Here is a 26198-nt window from a genome sequence, read left to right as displayed (position 1 = left end):
AAGAATCTTGTCCCCTCATTGGCCATTTTGGGTCAGGTGCCAGGAGGTTACCTTAGCTTCTTAACCCTTTACAGGTGAAAGGATTTTGCCTCTGGCCAACGGATTTTATAGCACTGTATACAGAAAGGTGGTTTCCCTTCCCTTTATATTTATGACAGTGATACTACCTGAGCCCTAGAATAAGAGGGCAGGAGGGGGAGGATGTATGCAAAATCCAGAATGGTCTTCAGCTCACTCTCTCATAGCAGGTTTGCCTATGAAATATTAAACCAGCATGAAAAGTACTGAAAACTTATTTTTATAACTGTGATTAGCAGATACAAGTGACTGAAATACAGCGGGAGAAGATTTGTTCAGTAAGAAGGTATATTTCACTTCTCAGAGTGGAACCACACTTTAAGGCTCTGGGAATTCTTCATTGACATTCAGACTTAAGGCTGCCTCTCATTCGGAATGTGTCCTATTGAGGGTAGGTATTTTCTCACATAGGTTTATAACTTTGTTCAAGAAGATGTGATGATAAAGCACAATGGCCTTTTAAATGTTTCTGTGAAAGGGGTAATGTTACTCTCTATATATTACTCAAATTCTTAATCACAGCAAACAGCAGTCATTAGTCTTTGTGAGTATAGCAGCTAAATGAGCCAGCAACGTGCCAGTCATGATACTATACAAACTGAGGCAGGATATCAGAAATATACATTGGAACTGTATGCTTCTGGTAGTGTCAGTGTAAATATTTAATACTTTTTTTTAAAAGTTAAAGTCTTTCTGAAGGTTATAGAATGTCAAAAGTTTTTTAATTCTTTAGTATTGCAGTGAGGTTTCTAGTCAGTGACTCTTCTGCATTTCTAGTAGCTCACTCATGCATGCCTGCTGTTAGTGTATTTATGCAGCAGTCGCTAGACTTCTTGTGTCACCCTCCAAAAGTGCGCTTTGCAGTTAGCGGTCACTGTCTTCTATTATGGGACAAACCTTGCTCACTTTCTTCAAGGGGGCAGGACCTTTAAAATCAATGGGACTACAGCAGTAAGGGTTGTAGGATTGGGCCCTAGCGTATCTTCACTTACCCATGGTTTTCATACAGGGTGCTATCGTAACCAGGTGTTGAATACTTAAAGGTCATATTATATTGGCAAGGAATGTGTGGCGAGGTACCCCGGCGCCTGTGCTGCTCTATGGCCAAGGCATAGACTATGTAATAACGTTAGCCTAAGACACCTCAGTGGATACCCGAGCAATGAATTTTGTCCAAGGGGTTTAACAGTATTATGTAATGAAAGTGCTCCCTCCTGTATAATTTATGTAGCTAACTATCCATCATGTCATTGATCTTTTGCGGGAGGTATTTGGGGAGAAGGAGAATAAAGGAGCTGTCTTCAGAGCGTGGTTTTCCCATAAAAAATATACTGTGAATTTCCATAGCTACTGTGCAGTTAAACTCTAAGTGACCTATAATCATTGCTTTTCTTTGTTATTTTGTTTAATTCTCCTTTGGGTAAATCTTTCTTCTCTCCAGTGGATGAGTCTGGGCTGATGCCCATCTGTTTCCCCATTTAATCTCACAGCTCTTCTGCTCTACAAAGCAGATTTAATCACCCACACACTCGTATTTCTAAAGGGATGACAAGAAATGTGGCCTCCTCCCAGACTCATTGGACACTGCCACGTGAGTGTATGGAGAGAGCAATGAGTTTCTTTACCTCCCTCTTTGAAAATCACGTGCCAGTTTTTCAGCTGGTATAAATGGGTGTCGTTCCATTGATTTCTATTAACGTCAGTGTCATTAGAGAGGAGCTAGCTCAGAGTTTTGCATAAATGCTGAAGTGACCAAAGCAGGTTGTGTGGGTGTGCTGTATAATTAAGTTATGATCTATTAATATTTCACCGATCCCATTTCATATAATTTTACACTTTTGCAACAAGACAGAGGTGGGGTGGGTTGTATCCTAAACAATAGGATGTGAGACTCTGGATGAAATACTATAGCCTCTGTAATGCAGAAGACCAGTCTAGACGATCATAAAGGTCCTTCTGACCTTTAAATCTCTCATAGATGCTTTGATGGCCCACTGGGTGCTTCACAGTCTTTAGTGTATATATTCTCAGAACATCCCATTGTGGTAGAGAAGTGCTATTTATCCCCATGTTATAGATTGCGGAACGAGGCAGAAGCAATTTAAGTACAGTCTTTCCTTGCGAAAGCTGCCAGGGTTGAATCATCCCCCCCTGCATCTGTGAGCAGCAGAGACCCAGAACCCAGACATATCTCCACAACATCTTCCTCCAATCCTGCAGAGGCCTCTCTGCACAGATCAGACCCTGAGAGGTGGTGAGCCAGGAGTATGACAGGTACAATGCCTCCCGGAGCTCCACTCAGCGCAACTGAGTGCCACCACGGTGCTACGCTATTACAGATTTCAGTGTATGCTGTCCCCTGCCGGGCTGTTGCACAGTAGAGGGTGCTCGGTCATAATGTAAACCCTCCACTCTGCACCTTTTTTGCAGAGGTTTGTGCTGCTATAGATGATGGTCTCATGTGGCCTTTGTGCTTCCCGAGCTCAGAGATTGTGATTTTGCCTGGTCCCTGCATAGCGGCAGGAGTGGGGACTAGGTTCGCCACCTGTCCAGGTTTTCCTAGGATCATCCCTTTTTATTCAGTGGCTGCTCTGGGAAATCGAGAAGGGTGCTCAGTGCCAAGGCTGGATGTAGCCTCCCAATTCAATGGGTGCCCTATACTAACCTTCCAGGGGGGCACTTACTACCCACAGCAGCACCTTCTGCCCCAGCACCATAACTGTAAAGTGGCCTGGTGAAGTGGGGAGGGTGCTGTGTTTGTTATATTATATGGGATAACTTCTCTAATGCAGGATGCTTTATCATCTTGTTGACCATAACCAAACTCAACCACTGACCAAGAAACATGGAGATGTTATTGTATGCAACCCCTAAGCAGAATTAAGGTAGGAATCATTACACCATGAGGCTAAAGATACAGTATCAAAAGAAAGCAGGGGAGTTGGTTCTGGTCGATCTTGCATTGATTTTTGCTGGTGTTACTCCAGTGAATTCAGTGGAGATACTCCTGCTTATGACCAGTGTGACATCAGAATTAGACCTGGTGTTCCAGAATCTCAACAGGTGTCAATTGGTATAGCTCCATCAGTGCAACTGTTCCAATTCACACACGCTGAAGAGCTCACTCTGTTTTTTGATTGTTGGCATTGTATCCAGTGTGTTGCCTTCAGAACAAGGGCTGCTTTTAAATAGCAAAGGTATATGTGTATTCTGAATATTATTATTATTATTATTATTTTTATTATTGAATTTTTATATAGCAGCAAGTGCATGCTGGGGACTTCAGAGAAACAAGTGTGCTCCGTAGGACAGGGAGATCTAGCCCAGCCTAATAACACGACCAATAGACATCAAAGCATGGCAGTGGAAAACAGCACATTGACTAAATTTGGGTATTAAGAGTCGTGCACTTGAGAGAACAATTTTAGCCTTTTATTTATTTGTCTGTCACTCTCTTTGCTAAGGTTTATTTTAATTACCTTTACTTTGTGTCAAAAAGGCCAAGGATTGGTTGTGACAGGTACACCGCAAAGCAGCACGTGGGCACATAAGTTTTAAAGTGTCACCTCTATGACTCATCTGGTCTCTCCCCAAAACCCACTGGAGTATGTCTGTATAGTTATATAAAGAATGGAAGAGATGTGTGCAGCTGTTTAATCTTCTCACACCAGTGCTTGAAAAGACTGTGATCATCGCAGTTACATAAAATAACCCAACAGTTATATTTGTATTAAAACATATAAAAGTGGGGCCAGATTTTCAACAGACTCAGCATTTTGAGTGTTGAGCTCTTTGCAAAATCTGGCCAGAAGTGTCACAACAGGAGCTGCTGGGTGCCCAGAGCTTTTGAAAAACTGCCCCTTATTAGGTGCCTCAGTGGGAGATGAGCTCTTTTGAAAATTTGCCCCCAATTCTGAGCATCGAGCACTTGAAAATTTGGCTCTGAATGTTTATCCATCTTTATAAAATATTTTGAAATCTGTGAATGAGAAGTGCTACTCAAAGGTTGTCTATTATTATTATTTATTATGAATTAACTTGCCGTTGTGACTGGAGCTGAAAACTGAATAGGAACCCCCCATAGGCCCTAACTATAGTAGTGTACTAGCCAGGGATGCTGTAACATACCTTAAAATAATGTGGTACTGGAAACTGTGAGTATTAAGAAGAGGGAGGAGACCAGGCTGTTTTGAAAATAATCTGGAGGTTTATGACTCAAGTAAAACAGTGAATTGACCAAATCAGAATGGGAATATCCGCCGATCCCAGAGGAGACAATTAGACCATACTCATTCTAGGACGCTAAGGTTCGTTCTTGGTACTCTGGCTAGTAAGGTTGCTGCTTTCTGGAATGAAGGAAATGTGCTTGTAACACTGTTCTGTGTTCCATATAGAAAAGGTACTGCATAGAGCTCCTGTTGGGACGCTCTCGCGTTATCAGAACTTCACTCAGGATCAAAGGATTAACTATATAGAATCCTAGCTTGGACTAGACAGTGAAACTAGCTTGTGTCATAGCTCCAATGGGGGAATGAAAATTTGTCAAAATTGATTTTGCTAAATTTGAAAAGGGGAGACAGGGAAGGTTAAATTAAAAAGAAAATAGTACAACGGGGTTATTAGGAAAAAACCTCACTATGGAAACATAATTAAACGTGATTTAAAAATCCAAAGCACCACAGTTAAGTCAGTGTATGTGTTAGTGTGTGTGTGTGTGTGTGTACGCGTGTGCACATGTGCTGTTTGTACCAGATTATATATAAATAGATTTTCTTCTTTCAGAATTGCAGATGCCACAAAGGAAACTAATCTCCTCCAACTGAATGGTCATCAAGGATGTGAACTCTGCTTTTTTTTTGTCTAGCTGGGTGAAGAGTTTGACAGCGTGGGCTTGCACCCCCTTTGGTTTTCATGATGGCAGCAACTAGTGGAGAAAGCCAGCTACAGAGGATTATCAGAGATTTGCAAGGTATGGTGCCTGTTGGCAGATTAAATCTGTAGGCTGGCCTGCATTCCTCATGTTTTAATTGAACAGGGGAAGTGTTTGTCTGATATCTGTGTATGGCATTGTAACAGGAAATTGGACTGTTCTGTATAGATGTGACTCTGGTTTCAAATGTTACATAAAGTTTACTAAGCCTTTTTTGGTAGGATCTTAAACTATGTCTGTTTTACAAAGAAGAAAAAATTCTCTCTGGTAAGGATCTTCTCTCACTCACAAGTCAGGAGTAACACCACTGAAGTCAACAGAGCCAAACGGCTGTAAATAGGTGCAGTGTCAGAGTGAGGACGATCAGCTCTAATTTCTTTTTACTGTTTTTTTTTTTTTTAATGCACACGATGGGTCATTCATTGTTCACTAAGACAAATACCCGGTTCACAGTACTGTGCTTCAAACAGTGATGAGAGGCCTCCATGGGAGGGGAAGAACAGGAAGGAGGATGAGTGAGGATTTATCCTTGGTAATCAAATAGGGCATGAGGAAGAAGATCCAGGAAGGATGGTCTTACGGTTAAGGCACAGATTAGTTAGGAGACTATTGTTCTTTTTCTAGTTTTGCCACAGATTTCCTGTATAGCCTTGAGGAAGGCACATAGGCCAAAATGTTCAAAACTCATCAGTGGTTTTGGATGCCCACCTCTAGGCCTATTTTTCATAAGTACCAAGGACCCACAACAAGCCAAAGTTTGGCTTTCAAAAACTGAAGCACCTTAAATCAGTGGTCAGTATTCCTGCACCTCGGTTTCCTCATCTGAAAAAATGAGGACATTTGTGTACCTCGCAGATGTTGTCAAGCCTTAATTCGTTAATGTTCATCTAACACGGGGGTTCTCAAACTTCATTGCACCGCAACCCCCTTTTGACAACAAAAATTACTACGTGACCCCAGAAGAGGGGACCAGAGCCCACCTGAGCCCCACTGCCCTGTGCCAGGGGGGCCAAAATCCGAGCCCTGCTGCCCTGGCAGGGAAGGCCAAAGCCGAAGCCAGAGCTCCATCGCCCTGGATGGGGGCGGGCACAGCTTTGGCCCCAGACCCCAGCAAGTCTAATACCTGCCTTGGCGACTCCATTAAAATGGGGTTGCTATCCACTTTGGGGTCCTGACCCACAGTTTGAGAACCCCCTGATCTAGCAGATTGGCTCCTAAAACAGAAAGTGCGATATAAGGGCAAATAACTGTATTTCTTTTTGTCTGTGTGTGACTGTTCAAATGGGCAACAGCTGCAACGGAGGAGAAATTTAATCTTTGTTTTATTTATTTATATCATTAAAATGAGCATCTTCAACCACTGTTGTTTTTGACAACTCAAGGGGAATAGGACATGATATATTAGAGCCATTCCTTACACCTGTCATTGCTTCCTTCTCCAAATAATCCTTTTCCCCTCCCCCTTTATTTTTCAGATTAAAAATATAAATTGGTGAGCGGGGAAAGGCAAAGTCTTTTAACAGATTTAATAAATTACAGGAGGCGATTTAGGTAGGGAAGATGGCATTACGCAGTCTGGACGATAGAGTTCTTGAAATGTATTGGAGACAACTTTTTTGTTCCAGAAAGTGGAGGAAGTAACCCGGGGAACAGCCATTTTAAATTGATTCTGACCTACTGGGAGGAATTGGTAGCGAATCTGAAGGTGGAAGGCAATTTGGGTGAAAGTGATCATGAAATGATAGGTTTCATGATTCTTAGGAAAAGAAGGCATGAGAGCAGCAGAATAAAGACAATGGAGTTCAAAAAAGCAGATTTTAACAAACTGCGAGAACTGATAGGTGAGGTCCTATGGGAAGAAAACTAAGGGAAAAAGAAGTTCAAATGACCTTGTAATTTCTCAGAGAGACAATATTCAAGGGACAACTGAAAACTATCCTGATGCGAAGGTGTCAGGGTTCCTTCCCCACTCTGAACTCTAGGGTACAGATGTGGGGACGCGCATGTAAGACCCCCTAAGCTTATTCTTACCAGCTTAGGTTAAAAACTTCCCCAAGGTACAAACTTTGGCTTGTCCTTGAACAGTATGCTGCCACCACCATGCGTTTTAAACAAAGAACAGGGAAAGAGACCACTTGGAGACGTCTTTCCCCAAAATATCCACCCAAGTCCTACACCCCCTTTCCTGGGGAAGGCTTGATAAGAATCCTCACCAATTTGTACAGGTGAACACAGACCCAAACCCTTGGATCTTAAGAACAATGGAAAAATCAATCAGGTTCTTAAAAGAAGAATTTTAATTAAAGAAAAGGTAAAAGAATCACCTCTGTAAAATCAGGATGGAAAATACTTCACAGGGTATTCAGATTCAAAACACAGAGGATCCCCCTCTGGGCAAAACCTTAAAGTTACAGAAAACGTGAATAAACCTCCCTCTTAACACAGGGAAAATTCACATAAAACAAAAGATAAACTAATCCACCTTGCCTGATTTACGTATATTGGTTGCAATATTGGAGACTTGGATTAGGAGGGGTTGGAGAAGATGGATTTCTGTCTGGCCTCTCTCAGTCCCAAGAGAGAACAAACACGTAAACAAAAGCCTTCCCCCTCCCCCAAGATTTGAAAGTATCTTGTTCCCTTATTGGTCCTTTGGGTCAGGTGCCAGCCAGGTTAGCTGAGCTTCTTAACCCTTTACAGGTAACAGGATGTTGCCTCTGGCCAGGAGGGATTTTATAGCATTGTATACAGAAAGGTGGTTATTTTTCCCTTTATATTTATGACAGAAGGAAAGATAGGAAGAATGGTAAGAGGCCAATATGGCTCCACCAAGAGCTCTTTAATGACCTGAAAATCAAAATGGAATCCTACAAAAAGTGGAAACATGAACCAATTGCTAAGGAGGAGTACAAAAGAATAGCACTCATGTGTAGCAACAAAATCAGAAAGACTAAGGCGCAAAATGATTTACACCTAGCAAGGGACAGAAAAGGCAATAAGATTCTATAAATACATTGGGAGCAAGAGAAAGACAAAAGCAAGTGTAGATCCTCCACTTAGTGTGGAAGGAGAGCCACTAATTTATGACATCAAGAAAGCTGAAATGTTTAAGGCCTTAATTTTCCTTCAGACTCCAGTAGAAAGGTTAATGGTGACCAGATACTAAATACAATTAATACTAACAAGGGATAAGGAACGCAAGCCAAAATAGGGGAAGAACAGGTATCAAGGTTCCTTCCCCACTCTGAACTCTAGGGTACAGATGTGGGGACCTGCATGAAAACCCCCCTATGCTTATTTTTACCAGCTTAGGTTAAACCTTCCCCAAGGAACAAATTATTTTACCTTTTGCCCTTGGACTTTCGCCGCCACCACCAAACGTCTAACACCTGTTACTGGGAACGAGTCCGTTTGGAAATGTCTTTCCCCCCCAAAAATTCTCCCAAATCTTACACCCCCTTTCCTGGGGAAGGTTTGATAAAAATCCTCACCAATTTGCATAGATGAACACAGACCCAAACCCTTGGATCTTAAGAACAATGAAAAAGCATTCAGTTTCTTAAAAGAAGAATTTTAATAGAAGAAAAAGTAAAAGAATCACCTCTGTAAAATCAGGATGGTAAATACCTTACAGGGTAATTAGATTTAAAACATAGAGAATCCCTCTAGGCAAAACCTTAAGTTACAAAAAGACACAAAAACAGGAATATCCATTCCATTCAGCACAGCTTATTTTCTCAGCCATTTAAAGAAATCAGAATCTAACGCATATCTAGCTAGATTACTTACTAAGTTCTAAGACTCCATTCCTGTTCTGTCCCCGGCAAAAGCATCACACAGACAGAGAGAGAGAGAGAGAGAGGCTTTGTTTCTCCCTCCCCCCAGCTTTTGAAAGTATCTTGTCTCCTCATTGGTCATTTTGGTCAGGTGCCAGCGAGGTTATCCTAGCTTCTTAACCCTTTACAGATGAAAGGGTTTTTCCTCTGGCCAGGAGGGATTTTAAAGGTGTTTATACTTCCCTTTATATTTATGACAACAGGTTAAAGAATATTTAAATAAGTTAAATGTATTCAAGTTGGCAGGGCCTGATGACATTCATCCTAGGGTACTTAAGGAACTTGCTGAAGCAATGTTGGAACTGTTAACCATTATCTTCAAGAAATCCTGGAGGACTGGTAAGTTCCTAGAAGACTGGAAAATGGCAACCATAGTATCTATCATTAACAAAGAGGACCCGGGGAATTATAGATCAGTCAGTCTAACTTAAATACCCGGAAAAATACTGGAACAAATTGTTAAACAATCAATTTGTAAGCACTTGGATGATAATAGGGTTATAAGGAATAGCCAACATTCCAAATCAACCTAATTTCCTTCTTTGCCAGGGTTACTGGCTTAGTGGACAGGGAGAAAGCAGTAGATGTCATATATCTTGATTTTAGTAAGGCTTTTGACACAGTCCCACATGTCATTCTCATAAACAAACTAGGGAAATGTGGTCTAGAGGAAATTACTATATGGTGGGTACACAACTGATTGAAAGACCATACTCAAAGAGTAGTTATCTATGGCTCACTGTCAAACTGGGAGGACGTATCTCGTGGCGTCCTGTAGGAGTCAGTCCTGGGTCCAGTAGTAATTAATATTTTCATTAATGACTTGGTTAATGGAGTGGAGGGTATGCTTATATAATCTGCAGATGAGCACCAAATCTGGAGGGATTGCAAGCACTTTGGAGGACATGGTTAGTATTCAAAACGACCTTGACAAATTTTGAAGTTCTGAATTCAACATGATGAAATTCAATGAAGATAAGTACAAAGTACTTCACTTAAGAAGGAAAAATCAAATACACAACTACAAAATGAGGAATAACTCGTTCAATGGTAGTTCTGCTGAAAGGGATCTGGAGGTTATAGGGGATCACAAATTGAATAAGAGATGACAATGTGATGCAGCTGCAAAAATGACTAATATCATTCTGGGGTGTATTAACAGGCATGTTATATGTAAGATACAGGAAATAATTGTCCTGTTCTACTTGGCACTAATGAGAGCTCAGCTGGAGTACTGGAGTGTCCAACTCTGGGTGCCACACTTTAGAAAAGAGGTGGACAAATTGGAGAGAGTCCAGAGGAGAGCAACAAAAAATGATAAAAGGTTTAGAAAACCTGCCACATGAGGAAAGATTAAAAAACTGGGCATGTTTTAGTCTTGAGAAAAGAAGCTTGAGAGGGGCATAATACCAGTCTTCAAATACGTTAAAGGCTGTTATAATAAGGATGGTGATCAATTAATTGTTCTCTATGTCCACTGAAGGTAGGACAAGAAACCATGGGCTTAATCTGCAGCAAGGGAGATTTACATTAGATATTAGGAAAATCTTTCTAACTATAAAGGGAGTTAAGCTCTGGAACAGGCTTCCAAGGGAGGTCGTGGAATCCCCTTCACTGGGGGTTTTTAAGAAGAGGTTGGACAAACACCTGTCGGGGATAGTCTAGATTTACATGGTCCTGTCTCAGTGCAGAGGGTTGGACTTGTTGATTTCTCGGGGTCCCTTCCAGCCCTACATTTCGATGATTAAGACTTTTCCACTTGAGAAAAGTGTGAGGGATCCTTAATGACCACAAATGGTCAAGGCTTTGGGTTCATGCCTCATATGAAAGACAAGGCAAAGCCATGAGCTGGGACTCTGACTCTCTCTGACACAGTATAGAGACCCCACTTGAGTTCCAATAAGAAGGGATTTTGTTCCCTCTGTAGATTTCATGCAGTAATAAATAAAGCTGGGCAAAAAAAAAATTCAGCGAATAGCAAATTTACGAAAAAATTATTTTTTTTCCCAGGCACTGAAACTATTCACACACTATGAATTTGGCAAATAGTTTCAGCAGAAAAAAATGGAATATTTTTTTCCCCAAAAGAAAATCCATTTTGAAAAGAAACATTTTAACTTTTCATTTTGAAACATTACGTTTTGATATTTAGCTATCTTTATTTTTTAAAAAAATCTAAAAAACAATAAAAAAGGATAAAAACTGCCCAAAACAAAAAATGGAATAAATTTAATTTTGGATCCAAAAACACCCCAAAAATGAAATGAAACCAAACAAAAAAAATTTTGTTTCATTCTAATTTTTCATTTCAGGGAATTGTTATCTAAAACTTTTTTTCCCTTCATTTTACTTTTGGTGAAGAAAATCTCAAAAATATCGGTTTTGGTTCAAAACAAACTGAATTTTTTTATTATTCATTTGGTTTGGCCCCCACACCGACAAATTAAGTATTTGTTTAGATCTCCTTCATTACTTGAGCTTGAGACCTAAAGCCCAATTCGGCACTGAGAAGGAATTTTACAGAAACCTGTAAAATCAGCAATTTATGGTGCTACTCAGAAGGATAGCCCTTTGCGATGGCAGAGTCCACTTGGAGACAGCAGAATTCCATGCCTAATTATTACAGGATTAGCCTATTTATTTTCATTTGTGTATTGTAGCCAGCACACTCTGAAACTTCCAGAATAAAACGTTGAGGAGGTAAATATCCTGAGTGAAGGACAGTTCTTATGTTAGTGAATCTGCTGATCCTCTTCAGCAGCTTACACTCTCCATCCTGTTGAATCAGAATTCCCATTGCCCCCGTGCAGGGAGATGTATATACAAACTGAAACAATATTTTTTCTCTTTTCTCTAATAAAAGCAACAGGGGGGAAATACTGGTGGGGCTCTTCAAGATTTCACAGTTGGTTTGCTCCAGTGCTATGAGTTTCTAGGGAGAAGGGTTTACAGTCTAGTTATTTCCAGCAGGGTAGAAACAAATAAAACAATATAACAAATGGACACAACGTAAACTGTAGATTTTTGTTTTGCACACCCTGGGACTATGAGTCTATCAGCAAGATCCTGCACTGTCATTAAGGCTTGGTCTACTTAACAGAGTTAGGTTGACGTAAGGCAGCTTACCTCGACCTAATTATGTCAGTGTACACACAACAGCCTTGCTCCCGCCGATGTAAGGCTACATCTACACTACAGCCAGGATTGACGTTCTGAGATCGATCCACCAGCAGTCGATTTAGCAGGTCTAGTGAAGATCTGCCAAATCGACAGGTGATCGCTGTCCAGTCGACCCCTGTACTCTACCTCTGATGAGAAGAGTAAGGTAAGTCGACGGGAGAGTTTCTGCCGTCTACCCCCAACAGTGTAGACCCCGCGGTAACTCGACCTAAGGTTATTCACGCAGTGGGAATTGTGTAGAGTAGGTTGACTTACCGCAGTAGTGTAGACATAGCCTTAGTGCCCTACTACACCGACATAATATCTCTACCTCCATGAGAGGCATAGGGCTTATGTTAGTATAGTTATGGCTACGCAATGTCTCTGTAGACACTGTGTTACTTACATCAGCTGTTGGCTCCAAATTGACAAGAAAGCCTGGGGCGGCAGTGGGCTCCAGTTAGAGCCTGGCTGCCCCCCGTCCCAGATCCCTGCTCAGGGAGCCGAGAAGCAGCCCCTTGCTCCTGGCGGAGAGCAGGGAGGTGAGAAGCCCGGGTGGCTACCTCTTGTTCCTGGCGGGGAGGCGTGAAGCCCCGGGGAGCAGGTGGGCTCCTAGCGGGGAGCTGTGCAGAGCTGAGAGCTCTGGCTCTCAGCCCCCTATGCTGCCCCTCTTCAGTCGGTGAGGACACACATCCCCGATCGAAGGTGGGTAGTGTGGACATCAGCCATCGCACGTTGTAAATTGACCTAACATAGGTCGACTTCAGTTTAGACATCCCCTAAAACACTCTGACTGAAAAAGTGAATACATACACACAATGTAAAGAGAGACACCCCATTTATTTATTTCAAAATGTTTGTGTATTCAACCCCAAACATCATTTATCTTTAGTCACCTATTCTGGTGTCTTGTTTTAAAGATGCTGTGACAGAGTTAAGCAAAGAATTTAGAGAAGGAGGGGAACCAATCACCGATGACAGCATCAACTTGCAAAAGTTTTCCTACAAGCTTGAGTACCTTTTACAGGTAAGTGACACAATCATATGTCGGGCCCCACCAAATTCACCATCCATTTTGGTTAAAGTCATGGTCATAGGATTTAAAAAATCATAAATTCCATTATTTCAGATATTTAAATCTAAAATTTCCTGGTGTGGTAACTGTAGGGGTCCTGACCCCAAAGGGGTTGTGGGGGTCACTAGATTATTGTAGGGGGTTGTGGTGTTGCCACCCTTACTTCTGCACTGCTGCTGGCGGTGGCGCTGCCTTCAGAGCTGGCTGGCTGGAGAGCGGCAGCTGCTGGCCGGGAGCCCAGCTCTGAAGGCAGAGCCACCGTCAACAGTAGCGCAGAAGTAAGGATGGCATGGGATGGTATTGCCACCCTTCCTTCTGCGCTGCTGTGGGCGAGGCGCTGCCTTCAGAGCCAGGTGCCCGGCTAACAGCCACCGCTCTCTGGCCACCCAGCTCTAAAGGCAGCGCAGAAGTAATGGTGTCAATACTGCAACCTCCCTATAATAACCTTGCACCCCCGTCACCCCCTACCCCGTGGTCCCCTTTTGGGTCGGGACCTCCAGTTTGAGAAATGCTGGTCTCCCCTGTGAAATCTGTATAGTACAGGGTAAAAAGTACACAAAAGACCAGATTTCCCGGTCTGTGACGTGTTTTTCATGGCCACAAATTTAATAGAGCCCTAATAATATGGGAGAACTGGACTTTCCTTCATCTGTATTGTTCTCTTACCTTTAAGGTTCAGTAATGAATCTAGTTATTAATTAAAAAATCAGAATGTATTCTAAAGTACCTCTTTCCTTTTAGTTGTTGGGTTCCCGTGCATCAATACTTATTGCACCTATTACAATAGAAAGTAAATATGCTTATGTGAAAAAGCAATGTATCATAACTAGTAGGTTGCTTTTGAGAACACAAGGAATTTTGCATTGTACGGGGAGCTTTTATAACTTGACTTTGAAACATGCCATTTTACATTATCACAGAAGCTCTTTGGTAATAAGAACGATGACATGTTTTAAGGGAAAAAATAATTATTTCATAAATATAATTACCTGTATAATATATAGGTTTTTGCAAGCAAAAACATGACTTTGCTATGAAAAATAGTTTTATAACATCGAAAATATAATACAAAGAGTAGGGTTTTTTCAGTTGAAATGTCTGTTTTTTTAATCCTTGATCAAAAACCAAGTAAAAAGGAAAAGTTACTTTGCTGTGAATATCTTCAGTCTGGTTAGAGAGACAAGGTGGGTGAGGTAATATTCCTTACTGGACCAATTTCTGTTGGAGAGAGGGACATGCTGAAGAGCTCTGTGTGGCTTGAAAGCTTGTCTCTCTCACCAACAGAAGTTGGTCCAATAAAAGAGATTACCTCACCCACCTTGTCTCTCTAATATCCTGGGCTCGACACAGCTACCACTATACTCCAGTCTGCTTAGTCATTTTATGAGTCATTGGTTCACAGTTCTCCACTCCATGAGATCTGGATTCATTTCATAATTCTGTAAATGGCTCACTCTGTCTTCGGAAAAGTCACTGAACCAGTCTGTTCCTCAATTGGTCTGTAAAATGGGGATAATGCTGCATACCCACTTTTTGTTAAGCATTTTGTGATCTATGTTGAGTTCATTGTAAGCTGTATGGATTTATTTACCTATTTTTCAGTACCTTATCTTCAATGTATTGACCTACATTTGTGCACTGTATTAATACTGGAAATGCTGTAAATCCCAGTGATCAGTTTATGATTTCTGAATAGATTTGAATGGCTATTCTTTAATTTAGCTGATTATTTAAATTAGGGCTGTCAATTGCAGTTAACTCAAGCGATTAACTCAAAACAAATTAACTCGATTAAAAAAATTAATTGCGATTAATTGCAGTTTTAATCGCACTGTTAAACAATAATAGAATACCAATAGAAATTTATTATACTTATTTTTTGATGTTTTTCTACATTTTCAAATATATTGATTTCAATTATGGCACAGAATACAAAGTGTATAGTGCTAACTTTATATTATTATTTTTATTGCAAATATTTGCACTGTAAAAAAGAAACAAAAGAAATAGTATTTTTCAATTCACTTCATACAAGTACTGTATGCAATCTCCTTATCATAAAAGTGCGACTTACAAATGTAGATTTTTTTTTGTTACATAACTGCACTCAAAAACAAAACAATGAAAAACTTTAGAGCCTACAAGTCCACTCAGTCCTACTTCTTCTTCAGCCAATTGCTAAGACAAAAAAGTTTGTAGACATTTACAGGAGGTACTGCTGCCTGCTTCTTATTTACAATCTCACCTGAAAGTGAGAACAGGCATTCACATGGCATTTTTATAGCCAGCATTACAAGGTATTTACGTGCCAGATATGCTAAACATTCATTTGCCCCTCCATGCTTTGAGCACCGTTCCAGAGAACGGTACACTTTGTATTCTGTGTTGTAATTTAAATCAGTATATTTGAAAATGTAGAGAATATCCAAAAATATTTAAATAAATGGTATTCTATTATTGTTTAACAGTGGGATTATAAGTGCAATTAATCAGTTATTTTTGTATCTCGTGATTAATTTTTTAGTGATTTGACAGCCCTAATTTGAATTTGTCTTTTGAACTATAGAGCAGCATTTAAATTCATCAAATTGTATTGATCTAGAATGATGTCTATTCCCTTTTTTTGCTGTGCACACACATCTCCTGTTAATTAAAATTAATAGCTGTGAATGTGAATATCAGTGGGAGAGAAACATAGAATAATTCTGTGTTTCAGTGTCTTAAATTTTTCTAAGTGTTTCTTCCTTTTGAAGTTTGACCAGAGAGAAAAGACCACACTGCTGGGGAACAGAAAAGACTACTGGGATTACTTCTGCGACTGTCTAGCTAAAGTCAAAGGAGCTAATGATGGGATCCGCTTTGTTAAGTCTATTTCAGAGGTAAGTAAAGCGGACTGATTAATCATCACAATAGGCAGTTCATGTTTCTGCATGTCCATTGGGAGAGTTACAGAACTCAAAAGAAAAGTAGGAGAAGGAATGGGACTTTTTTTCTGTCTTTGCAGAATGTAAAACCAAAAGATAAGTGACGCCTATTGTTCATCACATTTCTTAGGGCTAGATTGCACAATCCTTATGCATGCTGGTGTACTCTTCCTTGCAGGTGTAGTCCCATTGACCTCAGTTGAGTCCTGAATTATTTTAAATTACATTGAGCAGGAATGGTGACCCTAGCCTTTGTTTGCCAGAAGCTGGGAATGAGCAACAGGGGATGGATCATGTGATGATTACCTGTTCTGTTCATTCCCTCTGGGGCACCTGGCACTGGCCACTGTTGGAAGACAGGATACTGGGCTAGATGGACCTTTGATTTGACCCAGTAGGGCCATTCTTATGTTCCTATGTGTTTTCAGTTACACTAAAAGAAAGAAAAAAGAAACCATTTGATGAATGGTGGGCAAGGTCTTTGTTTAGGGTTAATGCCTACGATTTAACAATGGGGATACAGCAGAAATGAAATCAAGGGGGCAGTTCCTGCCCTCATGTGCACAGGTTCCCTGAGGGAAGGATTTGATCGAATGCAAGAGGAAAAAGTAGTAAAGTTTTACCATTCTTGTCACCTTCCTGTAGATCAATAGGGTTGAATGGGAGTCACTGATTAGAGAATTTGGTCTTATGTCTCTACTCACTTAATACTTGCACGATGCGTTGGAGATATAAAGTACCATGTGACTGTTGAGGATTAAGATTATTGTTATCGCTTGAGGTGAGTTGACATGAAAGGACTCAAAGTGAAATGGTTTGTATTGGGCTAAGCAAAGTACATGTTAGTAAGTAACACAGTAATAAAGCCTAAATCCAATATCAACAGAGTAGCAAACCTTTATCTCTAAATCTATTAGTCAATGAGGTAAGCACTGCAAGAAGTTTTTAATATTGATCCTTTGAGTCATTAGAGTAAATTTAAATCACTTGCATAAGGACTTTCCCCATGGGTAAGTGGAGCACTGTTGTTGGTTATGCTGATTGTTGTCCTGATACCTGGTTTTGATGACTCCTAGGGTATTTTATTCCCAGGCTGCACCAGGCTGCACTTGTTGATAAAGAAGTTTTCATCTATTCTGTCAGAACTTCCTAACAGCAGCCTTGACTGCTGTCATCATGCAACTTCTCTGCATGATCAGAGAGCCAGCCATGAGGCTAGCATGGCTGCCCCTAGCGTAGCTAGCCCCTATGTTCCCCATCCCACTTCTTTCTCCTCATACCCTTCCTTCAGGCTTCCATTTGGTTTCAGGGGAACCCCCTCTCCCCACCCAGCTTTCTCTCATAGCTTTGGGGTATGAAACATTTTCCCAACCCCTCTTTCAGCTCCAAATCCATCTTCTTCCCGTTGGTTCTTTCAATGAAAATTCCAGTGCATTTATATTGTACAGCTAGATAAACGCCAGATTCTGATGCATCTTGTTTGGCTGTACATGGTTGGAGGGGCAGAGACACCAGAAACCTTCCACCTCCATTTGTACAGCCAGGCAAGAGCTTCCTCCAATGAGCTCATCTGATGTATTACTTTTTCCATTCCTATGGTACTTGTACCTGAATTTTGGTTTGACAGCAGAAACATAACTAGTTATAAATTCTGTCTCCTCTCTATCCACCAGATACCAAAATCTTCCTTGTCTGCCTTAAGATTTCTGTCTTTTTTTAAAAACTATGTAAGACGTTGTGATGTTCCCCTCTGGTGTTATCTGGACCAGTGATCTGCTAGGTCACTCCAATCCTTGACTCTGGGAGCCAGCCTTACCCTGCTCTGCTGTGAGAACCCCCACTCCTGGGCTGTTCACGCACAGCCTCTGGCATATAAGGTGCTCCCAGCTACTTGCAACCGAATGGCACTAGCTAATATCTCCAGTCCCAGACAAAACTCTAGGAATCTCTGTCTTGGTGTGTCCAGTTATGCCCGCTGGACACTGCAAGCTTATATGAGTTCGTCAGTTTAACAAAGAAATTTATATGTGCCAGGCTTGTTATCCCGAGAGGAGTCTCTGACACACTGCAAACCAAATGCACTTCTTCAGGTAGAATAAACAAACAGATTTATTAACTATAAAGGTAGATTTTAAGTGATTATAAGTCAAAGCATAACAAGTCAAATTTGGTCAAATGAAATAAAAGCAAAATGCATTCTAAGCTGATCTTAACACTTTCAATGTCCTTACAAACTTAGATGCTTCTCACCGCAGGCTGGTTGATTACTCTTCAGCCAGGCTCTCCCCTTTGATCAGCGCTTCAGTCACTTGGTGGTGGTGTCTGTAGATGTAGGTGGAAGAGAGAGAGCATGGCTAATGTCTCTCCCTTTTATCATGTCCTTTCTACCCTCTTGGCTTTGCCCCCCTCCCTCCCCTTCAGAGTCAGGTGAGCATTACCTTATCGCAATTCCAAACTGACCAAAGGAAGTGGGGTGACTCCCTCAAGAGTCCAACAGATTCTTTTGTTGCTGCCTAGGCCAAAGTCCTTTGTTCCTGTGAGGCTGGGCTGGGTTTGTTCCATACCTGCCCTGATGAGGTGTGAACTGCCTCTCTGCTCTTGGAGAGTTTTTGCCTGGACTTATTTTAAACCATGAGGATACAGTTTCAGCCTCATAACTATATACATGAAATTATAACCTATAACCTTACTATAACATTACTGTAATAATTACTATAACATCACTATAACAACCATGCTCAGTGCATCATGAGCCTTCCGAAGACACCCAACATGATAAACTTCGCATTGGATGCCACACAATCATTTTATAAAGATGAACATGAGGGTGTATGGTGTTCCCACGAGATACAGAGCATTACAGATGTCCTTAAGTTTCAGCTTTCAAAAATATGTTTTATGTTCTTTAATTTCATAATAAACACAGCTTCATGTAGTTGTTATGGTTTGACTGTGACAGAAATTTCCTGTTTCACTTTCTATGGAGCCACAGAAATTTGTAGGTGGAATGATTGTTTAAAATAATTTTGTTTATTTGCGGTTTATGATTTAAAAAAAAACCAGTCAGCTGTTTCAGGTAATACGTTTGTCATATTGTGTTCTTGAAATGAAACCGCAGAAGTCAGAGGAGCGAACTCTGCTATTAAGATATTTAGGGAGGGTGTCTCTCAGGGTCACCGCTAATATTGTTTCCTGGAGCCCAATTGCTATACATGTTTTTGGCATATGTTCATAGAAATGTTAATAGCTTGCTTGTCAGTGTGCCATTTATAGATGTTTATAATTGGTGCTTAAAGTTATCTTCCTGTGGCTTGTTTTTCCCAGCTGAGAACATCTCTTGGTAAAGGAAGAGCATTTATACGTTACTCCTTAGTACACCAAAGGCTGGCAGACACCTTGCAACAATGTTTTATGCATACCAAAGTAACAAGGTAAATGCAAAGGTACTGTAGTGATGCATGAGAGATATCTGGAGACGAACAAACAGTGAAACATGGGACTGATTCAGCGCCGCATGAAATAAATGGAAAACCTTCCATGTGGTTGGCTCATAGGACTGATAATAGGGTAATTTAGGTCTGTAATCTAGGTCACTGTTTCACACCCATCTTAGGTCAGTAAATACTGACATTTGTTCAGTGGCCTATATGAAATGTGTTACTGGTCCAAGACCAGTTCCTCTTAGACCAGAGTCAATATTGCAAACTGCCATTACAACTGGTCCTAGTCTGCACCTTTGTTAGTACTCTCAGTAGAGGGGTCAAGGAGCAAATGGGCATTGAAACTAAACTATCCTTTCATCTTTTATAGGAGCAAGGCAAAATAGCAGGGTATTTCACTCCCAACAAAGAGGTTGTGTGGGGGGGCAGGGAATCTGATTGATGTCGATTGCATTTGCAGTGGATCTTGGTAACTTTTCTGGGAAGTAACAAATAATGTTTCATTTTCTTGAGAATGTTGCAGGCGCTCCCCTTTTATTTATTACTCCGTGCCATTTGGTTCTTCTTTTAGTGACTGGTACTATGCAAGAAGTCCATTTCTGAAGTCTAAAATGAGTTCTGACATTGTGGGTCAACTCTATGAGTTAACTGAGGTTCAGTTTGACTTGGCATCAAGAGGGCATGACTTAGATGCTGCTTGGCCAACATTTGCCAGGTAATGTAGTAAAACTTTACTGTTTTCGATACAGTTAGAGCCATAACACACATTCTGTGACTTGCAGGGGTGAAAGTAAGTTAAAGGACTTACCGGTACGCTGGAGTCCTGAGCAGGGGGCGTGGCCTCAACCAAAAGAGGCAGGGCCTTAAATCCCTGGGCCCTTTAAATCACCCCCTAGCTACCAGCTGCCGAGGCGGCTGGAAGCCCCAGGGCTCGGGGGGCAATTTAAAGGGCCCAGGGCTCTAGCTGCCGCTACCGCAGAGGAACCCAGGGCCCTTTAAATCACTGAGAAGCCCTGGGGGCTCCCGGCTGCCACTGCTACCCCGAGGCTCTGGGCTCTGGCAGAGCTTTAAAGGGCCTGGAGCTCCTCTGTGGTAGCGGCTGCTGGAGCCCCAAGCCCTTTAAATCCCCGCCTGAGCCCTGCTGCCCGAGCCCTGGGGTAGCAGCGGCCAGGCTCTGTCGGGGATTTAAAGGGCCCCAGGGCACCAGCCGCTGCTACCGCCCCAGCCCCCTTTAAATCCCCTCCGGAGCCCCGCCATCGCTACCCCAGGGCTTTAAATTGCCATCTGGGAAAGCCGGTCCCGGTACGGCGCATTGGCTCTTGCTGGTACACCGTACCGGGGCATACCAGCTTACTTTCACCTCTGGTGACTTGCAAAAACTTTTGCAACTTTTCTATTTAAGCGTAAAAAGAAGGCATAAGCCTTCACCTTGTAACATCTCTGCAGCCAACCTGGACTTCATGGTCATTACTAGGCTGAACTCCAGGGGCCAATCTGATGCTCATTCAAGTCTGAGAGTCCTTCCACTGACTTCAGTGGGCATCAGCTCAGACCCCCCAGGGTCTGCTCACATCTTCACAGTGATGATGAGAAGTTAACTTGGGTCCCTCTTCTCCAAAAGCTGTGTTCCATACCTGCTGAACTAAGCATGAATCTCTTTCATTTGAGCAGTAAGAGAACTCATGACGCATACCTGTTTCAGCAGGCCTGCTTCTGCTTGAAAGAGGGTAATCCTGCATGTAGGGGTTGATCCAGTTCCACTGAGGTCTGTAGGAGTCTTCCCATTGATTTCAATGAATGTTGGATCAGGCCCCATGCATGCTAGCCAGTAGTACATTGCCATATCCAGTGATTATAACTAAAAGAATCCATAAAGTCAGAGCAGACAATTATGTGTGTGCGCACGCTTAGCCATTATTAAAAGATTTCTTTTTTGTTTTTTCTTGCGGTCTACAGGAGGACATTGTCCTCACATGGCTCTTCAGCATATTTGTGGAAACCTCCAAGTCGCAGTTCAAGCATAAGTAGTTTAGTGAGCAACTATTTGCAGGTAATTGAATGACAAAGAAGTGCATGCAATGTAGGCCACATTTCCTTAACACCAAAGATCTTTAGGCCTGGGAGCTGTATAACGTCTTGTGACTTTAGTGGGAAACTACAAAAAACCAACAATAAATATAAAGGAGAATTGTCCCATAGCTGTGTGATGGGATGGACAGACCACACACTGATGAGGAAGGTGTCAGAGAGGCCCTGTGTACCCACCCCTCTGTTCCTGTCAGTCAAGGGTGGTAGGAAGGAAGCCTTTAGAAAGGAGGAAACTGCAGGCCGCTGGCAGGAGAGATCCCTCTGAGCAGGAAATTGCTGGAGCGACTCCTGACACCACAAGGGGAGCTTCTATCCAGGAGATCTCCACCCACGACCCTGTGGGGAGTGCACTGAACTTCCAGTATAGGCCTGACAGAGTGAGCCTGATTCAATAGGCCAGGCAGCGGGTCTCCACAAAAACTGCTACACAGACAGCACTGAAGCAAGTTTGCCTTTTTCCCTTTCAGTTGGATCAAGGAAGAAGTTATTCTTGGGGTGCTGATACATTTAATTTTCCTTTTATGTCCTCCATCAGAAGAGATTTAAGAAGGCCTGCAAAGGGTGGGGTCCCCTCTTTGCAAGGACTAGGAAACTGGGGCCTGTGTTTAAGCCACTGAGTGTGCCCAGGGTCTCCCATCATCTGGGAGAAAAACCTAAGAGGACTCTTTTTACGATTTGATTAAACCTAATGTTTAAGTCTTCTTTTAAAAAACAAACCAACAAAAAAAAAAACACCAAAGCTTACAAAATCTCATGAATAGAAAGGTTTTCATTATTATCAATTAAAATAGCCTTCTTTCTTTTAAGTTTCCCTTCACAGTTTTGTGCTTCCAACCACAACAGCACTGTGCTAGCATCTGGGAACCAGAAAGTGAAATTATCCAAGACCCCCAACACAGCAAAGCACTTTAACTATATATTAAAGTCAATGGGATGTAAGCATGTGCTTAAATGCATTGCTGAGAACACCACAATACAAACTGGTGTAACATCACTGGCTAAGGTGCATAACATACAAAGAGTAAATAAATAATTAATAGAACTTTATTTTTGTTCTAAGACTTCAGATGCTGGAGTGTTGAGTCCTATAGAAATGCTTATAAATTAATAAAAGTAATTAATAATCAAGGGGACTAAGAGTAGCATGGATTAGGATTTTTTTAATAATGATTTTTATTTGACAGCATCCCTTAAATATTAATTTTATTGTTACCACCACCACCACCACCACCACCAGGTATTAATAAAAAAAAACAGTTAAGGTATCACTGAGTCCTGGAACATTCATAATCTTTCATGTATAAAAATACACTGTTTCCAATTTAACTTTTCTATTCTTCCCTTCCTGCCCTCTTAGACACAAGAGTTTCCAGGTAGCCCTGATGCAAATAACTCACTAAATGCTGAACACCTGGAGGGCTTTGAAGAGATGCGTGTGGAACTTGACCAGGGAGAGCTGAGACAGAGGGTGCTGCAGGACCGGATTAATCAGCTAGAGAAGGAAAACCAGGAGCTGCAGGGAGCCGTCAGCCTTCAGAAAGAACAAGTGCAAGTGGAAAAGGAAAAGAGCAGCAACTTCAGCGAGGAGAACTCCAGACTGACAAAGATGATAGCGGAGTTACAGAAACAGTGTGAGGTTTCCCACTCCACTCAGAGCACTGTTCATGACCTACAAAAATGCGTGCAGGCATTAGAAGTGAATGCAGCCGAGCAGCAAAAGGAATACCACACAAGGCTTGAGCAAATGGAGTCAAGTAAGAAGGACTATGCCTCAGAACTGCAGCTCTTGAATCAGGAGCTGGAAACCACCAGGGCTTCGGTCAGCATGAAGGATCTCTGCATCAGTGAGCTCCAGACCAAGATAAATTCAACAGAGCAGAAGAATCTAGAGCTCATTGCAAAAGTCGATGCCATCTTGGATGAAAAAGGACAACAAACCTCCACCCAGTATGAGTCTACCCTAAAGATCCAAGAATTGCTGGAGAAACTTCACCAGGCAGAAAAGGAAAAGGCTGACATCCAGAAACTAAATAACGAACTTCTGTCTCAGGTAAAGACAGCAAGAGAGAAACTGCAGCTGAAAGAGAGTGCACAGAAAGAACTGGAATCCAAATTTAGTTGCCTCACCACGGACTCCAAAAAAGAGAATGAAAAACTGCTCATGAGCCTGGAAATGATGGCAAAAGAAATGGATACAGTTCAGGATGCACTGACTGTGAAAGGAAAGGAGGTGGCTGAACTCCAGATCCAGCTGAAGGGCTCACTGGCTCATGTGGGATCGCTAGAAAAAAATCTTGAAGAGACCAGAAGAGCAAAAGAGAACCTTCAGGAAGAGAGCAGCTGCAGGGAAGGTGTGCTGAAGCAGGAAGCCAGAACCTTGGCAGAGCAACTTGAGCTGCTGAAGGATCATTTATCAAAGCTGAGTCAGAATGTGCACAGCCTAGAGGAGCAAAACCAAAAGCTCCTCTCAAGCAATGGTCATCTCCTCCAGAAGGTAAAGGACATGGAGGAGCTCGCAGGACAGCAAAGCGTGGCACTGAACGAAATTGGTGAAGAAAGCAAGAAACTGAAATCCGAGAATGCAAATCTGCACCAAACCAAGGAGAAGATGAAAGAGAAGCAGAAAAACTTGGAGGTATCTAAAGCCTCTTTGGAAGCTGAGATGGCCAGGCTGAGGGCATCGGAGAAACAGCTCCAGAGTCAGATTGACGATGCCATGGTGTCGGTGGATGAAAAAGAGAAAAAGCTCCGGGAGCAGAACAAACAGTTGCACGAAGACTTGCAGAATGTCACAAGGGAAAATCAAATCCTGGAAGAGAGACTACAGTCTCTGTATTCTGAATACCAGGAACTGAGGCAAAGAGAAGATGCCATCAAGGAGTCTTTAGCTGTATTACAAACAGAGCACAAGAGTGCCAAACAGCATGGTTTACAGATGGAAAAGATTCTGTTTTCCTTGAAGGAGTGTGAAGAGTCTCTTAGGTCACAGGTTACAGAGAAAGATGTGACACTGCAAGGCATAGAGAGCCAATGCAAGCAGCTACAGGCAGAGATTGAGATGTACCGAAAAAAAGCGGAGTCTCTTGAGGTGGAAAAGCTAAGTATGGAAAAAACATGCCTTCATCAAATAAAATTGATTGAATCCCTTACTGGAGAGAAGGATTCAGTGGAGAAGGCCCAGCTGGAGCAGGCAGCATGTCAGGAGAAAGAGTCACAAGAGTTGGCTTCCAGGCTAGCCGTGTCTGAAAAGCAGCTGCACATCAACCAGAGTGAAGTGTCCAGGTTGCAGGCAGAAGTGATTGACCTTCGAGCCAAGCTTCAGCAGACAGCTGATGAGAGAGAGAGGATGCAAGGCAAGCTGGATGCAACAGAGGCGGTTCTGGGGGAACAAAAGACACTGGTCCAGCAGCTGAAAGAGCAGAGTGAGTCACTCAACAGAAACCATGTGCAAGAGCTGGTACAGTGTAAAGAAAGAGAGGAAACGCTGAAAAAAGAGCGGGAAAGGGAAGCCCATCGAAAGGCCGAGCTGGAGAAAAACGTGCTGAGTCTCAGGGAAGAGCTGTCCAAGGTTAAGCAGTATTTGGAGACTGTTAAAATGGAAAATGTAGAAACCAATGACCTGCTCCACAGAACCAACACTGATATGGCTGAACTTGGTATTCAGATTTGTACCTTGACATCTGAGAAGGGGGATGCAGAAGAGAAGCTGGCGCAGGTCACTGAGAAGCTGAGGGAATTGGGTGAGCAAGCAGCAAAGGAGCAGGAGGGGCTGCAACTTGACATCTCCATGCTCAGGCAGGAGAACCAAGGCCTGACAGAGAAACTAAAGGAGTCTCAAGTATGTGCTGCAGCTGTTCCCAGCCTGCAAACGCAGCTGGAGGTGGCAGAGAAACAGGCCCAAAGCTTCCAAGAGACCAGCAAAGAAGAGCTGTCTGCAATAAAATTTCAAATGAGCACAGAGATTATAAATTATCAGACAAAATTCAAGGTAAATTAATATAATATATTCTACTTTCTATTCTACATGCTTCACAGTGTTCACTGACATGGTAAGGAGGAATCATTCCCTCCTCTGCAGGAATAGCGGGGTGAAATGGCCTGTGTTATGCAGGTCGGATAATCGCAACACTACTTTCTGGCTTTAATCTATGCACCTATGAATTTAGGGGGGCTTAGTCCTCAACACCCACTGAGCCTTGCTCTGAAATGTGCTAAGCAAACTTGACTCCCCTTGATGTCTAACAATGAACCAGTTATATCCTCTTTACACTGGGTCAGCAGAACAAGGCTATGGATGTGTGAACTTCTTTTCTCCGCAGAATGGTGGGTTTTCAGACCCAATGGCTGCTCGACTTTCATGAATATTATTCATCAAATAAATATGAATATTTCAGCTTATGATTTGCCATTATTTAAAAGTACCTGTAATACAATGGGCCCAATACTTTAAGGTGCTGCATACCTCCTGCATACGGCTGAGTGCCCTCAGTTCCCATCGATTCCCTGATAACAGTAACACCTGTACTGGTGCTCTCCTAAAATCCAGTTACAACCCAACATCCGCCCACTCGTGGAACGTAAATAAGATGCTCACAGTAGATTGTGCAGCTCTGATCACGTGAACCCTTCCTTCTCTATCCTTGTGTGAATGATCAGCAGTGAAATAGT

General features: G+C 42.1%; 1 protein-coding gene across 3 annotated transcripts in view; it reads left to right on the top strand.

Annotated features, from left to right (window-relative positions):
• The first annotated feature begins 319 nt into the window (after nucleotides 1-319).
• FYCO1 (FYVE and coiled-coil domain autophagy adaptor 1) overlaps nucleotides 320-26198 on the top strand; it is a 76004-nt gene continuing 50125 nt past the window's right edge. Inside the window, exons 1-8 of one of the 3 annotated variants that reach the window (XM_077811146.1) lie at nucleotides 320-469; nucleotides 4943-5047; nucleotides 12924-13030; nucleotides 15832-15957; nucleotides 19327-19433; nucleotides 20014-20157; nucleotides 21399-21492; nucleotides 22888-25518. In XM_077811146.1, coding sequence (XP_077667272.1) covers nucleotides 4990-5047; nucleotides 12924-13030; nucleotides 15832-15957; nucleotides 19327-19433; nucleotides 20014-20157; nucleotides 21399-21492; nucleotides 22888-25518 — 3267 coding nt within the window. In that variant the 5' untranslated portion in view covers nucleotides 320-469; nucleotides 4943-4989. Of the gene's footprint in view, nucleotides 470-4860; nucleotides 5048-12923; nucleotides 13031-15831; nucleotides 15958-19326; nucleotides 19434-20013; nucleotides 20158-21398; nucleotides 21493-22887; nucleotides 25519-26198 lie in introns of all 3 variants that reach the window. The other 2 variants (XM_077811145.1, XM_077811147.1) reach the window with 2 other exon arrangements.

Source organism: Eretmochelys imbricata, chromosome 2 (assembly GCF_965152235.1).
Source record: "Eretmochelys imbricata isolate rEreImb1 chromosome 2, rEreImb1.hap1, whole genome shotgun sequence".
In the NCBI taxonomy this organism is placed as follows: Eukaryota; Metazoa; Chordata; order Testudines; family Cheloniidae; genus Eretmochelys; species Eretmochelys imbricata.
Note: the sequence above shows the minus strand (reverse complement) of the source record. Positions and strands in the feature narration are given on the sequence as shown.